This window comes from Lates calcarifer, unplaced genomic scaffold (assembly GCF_001640805.2).
Source record: "Lates calcarifer isolate ASB-BC8 unplaced genomic scaffold, TLL_Latcal_v3 _unitig_436_quiver_2759, whole genome shotgun sequence".
Taxonomy (NCBI): domain Eukaryota; kingdom Metazoa; phylum Chordata; class Actinopteri; family Centropomidae; genus Lates; species Lates calcarifer.
In genome coordinates this window covers 14,516-23,215 of record NW_026116858.1, presented here as the reverse complement: position 1 = coordinate 23,215, position 8,700 = coordinate 14,516, and the positions used below count along the sequence as shown (strand labels likewise).

At 43.3% G+C, this 8,700-nt stretch overlaps 1 protein-coding gene across 1 annotated transcript; it reads left to right on the top strand.

Annotated features, from left to right (window-relative positions):
* Positions 1-1,721: 1,721 nt before the first annotated feature.
* On the top strand, positions 1,722-8,416 carry LOC108898990 (deoxyribose-phosphate aldolase; the record flags this gene model as incomplete). The annotated part of the gene is made up of 5 exons (XM_018699182.2): positions 1,722-1,816; positions 1,998-2,132; positions 6,606-6,718; positions 7,278-7,427; positions 8,171-8,416. Coding segments are annotated over 5 exons (550 nt in total), but the record flags the coding sequence as incomplete, so codon positions are not given.
* Between the last annotated feature and the right edge of the window lie 284 nt (positions 8,417-8,700).

Genomic DNA, 8,700 nt, shown 5'->3' with positions numbered 1-8,700 from the left:
TGATATGGTTATGAAATTCAAAGGAAAAAATCATTTTGCTCAATGGTAAAAGTGGCTTTGAAGTTATAGTTTGAGCTTTGTATAAAGGTGCGCCGACTAAAGTGGGGCTTCCATGGATCTGGCTTGTTCTGGATCATCCCACAGATGCTGGATCAGATTTTTTTTGGGGGGGGGGTGCGCACACATGCTTGGTGCTTGGTGCACTACAATGTTAAGATGGGTGGTACATGTCAATGTAGCGTCCAGATGAATGAAGGACCTAAAGTTTCCCAGCAGAACATTGGATTGTAACCTGATGAACAATGTTAATCATTTCATCTGTCAGTGCTTTAATGTTGTGGTTGATCAGTTTAGTTATACGTTTATGAAAGTGTAACAGTAATAAAGTGTCTGCTAAAGATGTTTAAATGTTTGGCCATCTGCCTACAGCCAGTGTGCAAACTGTCCTGATGCTCCAGTACCTCCTGCCAAATAGTAGGAGGGTGAAGCATCTGTGGCTGAGGTGGGTGGTGCTGACCATGCGTGTGCACCATTGTGTTGTATGGAGAGGAGAGAAGTACTGATGATGTTCTCTGCTGTTTTCACTGTCCACTGTAAGGTCTTTTGGTCAGAGTCTGTGCATACCCCATACCAGACACTGATGCAGGTCGTCAGGATGCTGTCATAGAGCCTCTGTAGACCGTGGTGAGTGCTACGGTATGAGGTCCAGGAGAGGTCTTCTGTCATCTGCACTCCCAGGAACTTTGTGCTGCTGACCACAGTCTTTAAAGTCAGCGATGGCCTGGATGGCCTTCAACAAGCACTGTGTGCCTCTGTTGTCACCAAAGTGATTTTAGGTTTGCTTCTCTGATGCCATGTGACAGGTTAGTTATTGCTGCTTTGAGGACTGCCCTCTCCCCGGATCTGAAAGCAGCATCTTTAATCCTCAGCAACATCCAAACCTCCACTGTTAGCCCTGGCTTTTGGTTTGCCCTGGGTGGTGGTTTTAGTGACCGTAACATCAACACTACCCTTAGTGATATAGGCTGGCACAGCCTCTGTGTATCCCTGCAGATCCCATGCAATAGGAAGCTGCCTCTTTGAACATGATCCAGTCAGGGTTACAGTTTTGGTCTTTTGGACGGTCCTACAGGGCTCAGACAGCAGCCTCTGACTCACTGTCTGCCTCATTCTGTCCTACCAAAAGTTCAAACCCCAAAGATTTTCACTTTCATTTTGACAGAGACCTGTAGTTAGTTTTTGTTTGAAAAGTTATTTTAACAATTGACCAGTTATTAAAAATATTGCCATTTCATTTTCTTTTGATTGACTAACTGACTTAATGTTTCAGCTATAAATGATACATAAAAACATTTATAGCTGACAAATTTACAAAGGAACTACAACAAATTTATTTGAAACTTGGGTCATAGTTTTCTCCATTGTTTCATTTCTATCAGTCATAGTAACATTGTACTCACCAAGTTCCCATATCACAGCAGAGATATGGGAACATGGTGACATCTGTCAGACAGCAGTCAAATGATCAGGCAGGTTGTGGTGGTTAGTAGCAAGTCAGATTTATTTGGAGACAGTGAAGGTGAACAGTGAACTTTGACCTTCAGCAGCTCTGGAGTCTGTTGTAGATGTAGACAGACAGGCCTTATGGCAACCCATAGAGGCGACACAGACCAGTTTATGACCATGTCTCTTCACTGCTCTGCTGTGTGTGTTGTGTCAGGTGTTTCTACAGCAGCAGTGTGTGTGTATCCATCTCGTGTGGCTGATGCTGTCAAATCACTAAAAGCAGCCAACTCCAGCCTCCCTGTTGCCTCAGGTAAGTCACCTGAAACTGAATCACACCTGTTCTATTCAAATGAAGTTACTTTTTACTGCAGGAAATGAATGAAATGAAATGAATGGCGAGCTGAAGGAGGGTGACTGCATGTGTTGTATACCTAACAGAAAATGAATAAGACTTGTACTTGAGATTGACTGTGTCCCTCCTGCTCTCCCAGTGGCCACTGGTTTCCCAGCAGGTCAGACACCATTAGAGACACGCTTACGGGAAGTCCGTATGGCGGTGGCTGACGGTGCCACAGAGATCGACATTGTCATCAACAGGACACTTGCCCTCACAGGACAGTGGGAAGGTATGCTCTATCTTTAGCACAGGTTGCTAACTCAGGCCTGTGACCTGATCTGCTCCAGGTTCAAGCTGTACATCCAAACCTGTTACTTTTTATGAACATGAAAGTAATTTTGATGAATGGGATGAATTAGCACATTGTGTCAATCAAACTATTATGTTGTGCTTACAGTGTAGCTGTAGTTGACACTAAAGAACAAATACTGACATGCTCATTGGCTACACAGTATGGGTGTAACCCTCTCAGAACTGACCTTGCTGTGTTTATCCCAGTGTTCATATGCACTGATGAGGACTGCCAGTGGGGTCCTCAGCCTAGCAGGTTACACCTACATTCACAGAGTCTGAAGTAACAATGTCTAACCAATGTTCTATTTCACATGGGCTTTACCTCCTAAGGGCAATGGGAGAGCAGTTGGGATGAGGGTGAAAGATGGCGTTGACTGCACTGGAACATTGGGGTCCACTAAACACACCTGTTCACAAGCACCAAACCTGGCACCTATAATAAAAGTAGAAAGTATCATTGAAACCACGGCATATGGGTGGTCCTTCTCACACCTTCAGTGAGACAGCTGTTGTTCTGTTACAGGTTTCCCTTGGGAATTCTCTATAACGTACAAACAGCTGCTGGCTCTATCTTAATACTGCTGTGTGTTCACTGTGCAGAGGTCATGTGACTCCTCCCTCAGTCTCATGCTTTCGAGGAGGAGAGAGAAATCCCTCCAAGTATAATAATAATTCTGAATTTACAGGAGGATGTTTTTATTATAATATCCAGGAACACAGGAATAACAATTAACAAATAAACATATTATCAATAACAAGATGAGACAGAGAGAGACAGAGAGTACACATACAATACACAACTAAACTGAGTATGTCCCTGTGTAATATCACTAAAACAATAATTCATTCAAAACTGTCTTCTTTCAGTCATGGTATTATTTTAAGTTGAAGTGTAAAGTAAAAAACAAACCAAGCCCCAAACTCCAGCCAGTCCACGCCATATTTATTATAATATTTACGGAACCATGGACTTAAGTCAGACGATATGTGGAGAGTGGTGTTTCAGTGACTTATCAGTGAGACTGCATGGAAGTCAACCTCTACAGACCACATCCAATAAGCACTGCTCACAGAACTACAGAAAAACTGCAGCTTAAACTTTGTCAAAGAACATGAACAGAAGCCCGATGAATGTTTGGTAGCACGTTCTTTGTCAGATGAAACCTAAATAAATGAAGGAGATGACATTGGTAGATTCCAACCATGGCTCGGTTATTGTGGACACCCCTATGACATTTCTACTGCCTTGTCCTGTTGCCTGGATTATAGACTGCTCTGATAGCACAGGGATTCACATTGAACCCACTGTCCTGGCGATTCATATCCGACTGTTGACGACTGGCCATTTTCCTCTCACAACACAAGACTGACACATTCCTCTTCACCTGAACAGAAATGCCCATGGTGATATGTGTGACGTAGCTCTCTGTTGGGGAACCCCCTGCTGACAAGACAAGTAGGATAAACCCATCACAGACAAAGCTTTCACTGCTGTGTGAGGTGATGTGTGCAGAGAGGAATGAGCCCCTCTAGTCTCAGAAGGGAAGGATTTGTTCTCATGCTGGAGGAGAATGACACATGCCTCACAGGCTCAGCTGTATGGAGTGCTGCACTTTCTCGTACAAGGCCTACCCCAGTCTGGATGTCTAGATAAAATATTGACACCCTTCCACTTCCAGTAAAATGACTATGTGGCCATTTTCACACACATTTAGAGACTGTGCACGGGGCAGAGAACAACAGATAACCCAATGATAGCCCTGGTGGAACTCTTTTTTTTTCCCAGGAGCTGTCTCTGTCTGTGACTAAATTTCTGCCCCCAGCACCACAGTGAATTGGGGGAGGGGGATCATGGAAAATACACCACACAGAGTAACTGCAGGAGCAGGTGAGCACACATTTGAAGCACCCGTGTGGACATTCCAGAAGAGCCCTGCTGCTGTGTGAGCTCAGTGTTTGCTCAGTGCAGCCCAAGTGTGAGACAAAAAATCTGTTTGACCTGTGACAGTGTGGGAGTGAAAAGAGGCCCGACTCAACAGCTGACACAGAGTGTGTGAGTGTAGCAGAGTCAACTTGTGGGGGAAATGTGTGCATTAAAACACTGAGAACAGAGGAGCTCACTGAAGAACTGACTGTTTGGAAACTCTTAATTTGGAAGTGGTTGGCTCTTCAAAGAGCTGTTGTGCACAACAGTCTCCACAGAGAAACACATCTGCCACATCCTGTCGTTGCTGTCTCTCCTTGCACAGGTCGGGTGTTGGCTCTTAAGGGTGGGGCAATAAGGAGCAGGCTGGCTGAACACTGCTGGTGGAGGCGGGAGGGCCAGAGACGGCTGGAGCTGGCTGAGACACAGTCCCTGATGACCCACAGCTACATGAAGTGCTCCCCTGCTCTGTCTCCTCCCTCAGACACCTGCAAGAAGTCTCTGAATGCTTACTGGACGAGCAGCTCAAAGACCCACTGAGGCTCACGGCGCCGTCCTGAAGACCTTTACAGACCTGGTCAGGAAGCTGGGATGTGTGAAGCTACAAGCTGACCCACACAGAGGCGCCAAACCCAACAGCAACAGTTCATAGAGGAAAAAGCCCATACACAATAAAACTTGGCAGATTTTTGTGTATTTGTCAACTGGTCACAAATGATTCAAACTTGAATTTAAGTGAAGTTTTCAGTTGTCATAGAATTCTAGCAAGTTCAGTCCTGTGTTTTGGTGATGGGGTGACCAGTTGTTCATATTGTGATCATATAAAAGATGTTTAATAAGTATTTCCTGTCTCCCTCTACAGCCATACGATGAGATCCGTCAGTTTCGGAGGCCGGTGATGCACACATGAAAACCATCTGGCTATTGGAGAGCTGGGCACCTTCACCAACGTCTATAACAGCATGGCCATGATGGCTGGTCAGTCTCAGCACAGACTGCTCTATCATGTTTCAGTGTAGTAGTGTAGTAGTCACACACACTGTCTCTTCAGCATAAAGAAAATTATAATTTAAAGGATTATGCATTTGTTTCAGTCAACATTTCAACATTTGGTAAATAAGAACATTCAGTTTCATATTCAGTCTGTTTGTACAAGTGGGTACGTTACACAGAGAGCCAATCACAGTGTAATATAGCAAATCACACATGGGTCCAGTGTGTGTGAGTATAATTTATGGTGACACCAGCAGATGTGTCAGTGGTGTATTAACTATAGGTTGAGTGACTCAGGAAAACACAGAGAGGTTGGAGAACAGTGAGTTGTCTGCCAGTAACACCTCTGATTGATTCTGATTGTCATGTTTCACTACAGAGGTTTGAGACAGTCTGAAGTAAGTAGAAGTTGAAGACTTTCTGTAATTCCAGCTGTCATTCAGCTTTGTGGCGCTGCTGCTTACCATTTTATTTTGCCCTTTGAAAAGGCAACGCTGATGAGTGGAGCTCTCCTTCTCTCCCCTCTCTCTCTCTCTCTCTATCTCACACACACACACACACACACACACACACACATGCACAGAGTATGCTTAACTAGCCATCACATAATAAGCCGATTACAGAGCCAAATTGTCAGGGGCTCTGATAGAGATCATTATTAAAATGCATTGCTTTTGTCGCCACACTCACTCCTTAATCTCCCCTTGTTCCTATGAATTGCATATGAGATTCCTGAAATTGAATGATAATTTCACCTATTAATCTCTGATGCAGGCTATTTTACTCTGCCGTTCCCTGCCAGTATCCCCCTGCCCATGCAAATGAATAGAGCTTCATTACCGCCACCCACATTTAATAACCGTTATCCATTATCTGGTAATTAAGACTCCCCATAACGAATCTTAAGGATTATGCCAGTTTGAGGAAGAGGGGAGAAAGGCTGGAAAAAAGACCTGACTGGAAGAATACATAGAACATGTCTTTAATGAACTGGAAAATGTTCATCTTGTTCTGTTCAGTAATGAACAGTCATTATACACCAGGGAGGCAGAGGGTGATTTTTTCCCTTTCCTGCAGCCCACAGTTTGTGGTAATCTATTAAAGAGCATCATTTCATCTTCTATTTTTACCAGGAAAGCTGATAAAACATAATTGGCTGTGAAGGAAGGGAAGGACAAATTAAGGCTTTTATTGATGAGCATACAGCTGCCCGGTGTTAGCCATCAGCAGCAGCATATGTTCTTGTCTGAGCAGGCCAGACTATCAGAGTAATGCCCTGTCCATCCTGTGTCTGTACCTTCACTCGAGCACTATGTTGCTGACGCTGTTTTCTCTCCTTCAGCAGCTCCTGTTCAGGTTTAAACAGGGAGCAAGTGAACAGGAAACTCAAGGACAGATGAATAAGAAGTGCAACATGACAATATTTGCACAATTGTGTTACATGCTCCACTCTGTGTTTAAGACCACATGTCCCCTGTTTAAATCTGACAGGTTCAGACTTCATCAAGACGTCCACAGGAAAGGAGGCCATCAACGCCACCTACCCAGTTGCCATAGTGATGGTGAGAGCCATCCGTAACTACTTCTTGTGTTCAGGCCACAAGGTACAGCACTGAACTCCTGCCTTTCTGTGGGGTTGTGAATATTTCCTGGTTAATCAGAAGAAGTTAAAGTGGGCTGCACACTGTACATGAGCTGCATGGAAGTTGTCTTCTCTACCAGCAGTATGGTCTAATTCTAATCTAATCAGTTCCATTCTGTAACCAACTTTGGGATTCTGAAGGACAGAAACTCTGTTCAGTTTCAGTAAAGAGAGGCACCACTGTGGGATGAAGACCAAAAATCTATAGACCTTAAAACAAGGATAGTACACACACACAGTATGCACACATCGTTCTTGCTGTGTCAGTGTCTCATATAAACCTTGATTATTAGCTCTTAATATATGTGGGTTACAGATGAGATCTATAGAACTACATACATCCTGATAGAAATACCATGAAGTTATATTCTAGTTATAGCTTAAATAATAAGACAACAGGGACAGCCCCCCAACCACTCAAGCAATGAAACCTTCCAGCAATGAAACCTTTAACATTTAAAGTGTAATCATGCTTAAAGTGAGGTGTGTGTGTCCTGCTAACAGAGGTGTGTGTCTCTCAGGTGGGCTTTAAGCCAGCAGGGGGAATCCGGACTGCTCAGGAGGCTCTGGTGTGGCTCACCCTGATCAAAGAGGAGCTGGGCAATGATTGGCTCTGTCCTCACCTGTTCCGTCTGGGAGCCAGTAGCTTGTTGGCTGATATTGAGAGACAGGTGAGGACTCGGCATACAAGCAGTATTTTTCCAAACCTTACTTTTCTGCATTGCGGAACCTTGAATTTAAAGGTTCTTTTAAAAAAATCTAAAATGAGTTATTTACATGACATTATTCTTACTAACATATTTGTAGATTTACTTCAGTTTAATCTCTTCCTGGCCCTATCATCTGACAAAAGCTCAGTATTCATTCTCCCTGTAAGGTCCTATCTCCATACCACCAGTCAGTGTTCAGAACTCTGATGTTCTGAAGGATCTGAGTTGATGATGAGATGAGACATTGTAAATGATTCTGTTGAAGATACCAACTAAAGCTGAAAGTCATTTAGTACTTGTTTGAACTTATTTAAAAGCTAGTTTTAGCATCAGCTACCCTGCTTGAAAGCAAATGTTTAAAAAGTTCATGTTAACTGCTGCTGTAGTGTATGCTCCTCAGAAAGTTATGCTCTTTTTATTATTATTATTATCTCCTCCAAGATTAGAGATAGCAATTATGGCTGAAGTTTTAATCTGTAGAAATCAGAGATAAAAACCGTCTGTGCTAATGCTACCATGCTGCTAACTGGGCTGGTATCTGTCTTTGCTTGTAACTGACGTACATTGATGACAGGGATTACATTCAACGTTCAGACAGTGACAAAAAAGTATCAGCAGAAAATTGATAGAAAAACCTGTTTAGATTTTTTTTTCTTTGTAAGTCTTTACAAACTGTATTTCTACATTTGTTCTTGTTTGTACAGATCTATCATCATGTGACTGGACAATATCCAGCCTATCATGAGCTGCCCATGGCCTGAAGCTGAGCTGTGGACTTCCTGTTTTAATGACCAATCACAACCTCGGACACCAGCCTGTCAGTATCTGTCCAGACAGCACACTGACTCATCTATTCTGTTAAATCAAGTTTAAACAGTGCTCATCAGTGTGGCTTTGTCACTCAGATCTTAACATTTTAACTTGAAAATAAAAGATATTGAATGTGAAAAGATGACTGCATCCTGTTCACCCTACCTTTGTTCTTCTATAAGAACAACTTGACAAATTGGACTGCTTAGAGATTGAGTACTCTGGGAAGAAGGTTGCACAGAGGGATGTCTGCAGAGCCACAGAGCTTCCACCACATTCATGAAGCTCCTTTATGCTGCCTGTGTGATTTTGTATATGCCTGTCAAGTCCCTGACTATCCCAGGAATGTGTCCTGAATCTGTTATTGAGGCTTCCTTTGCTCTTAATTTCATAAGCAGGAGGCGCACCCAATTGAAGAGCACTG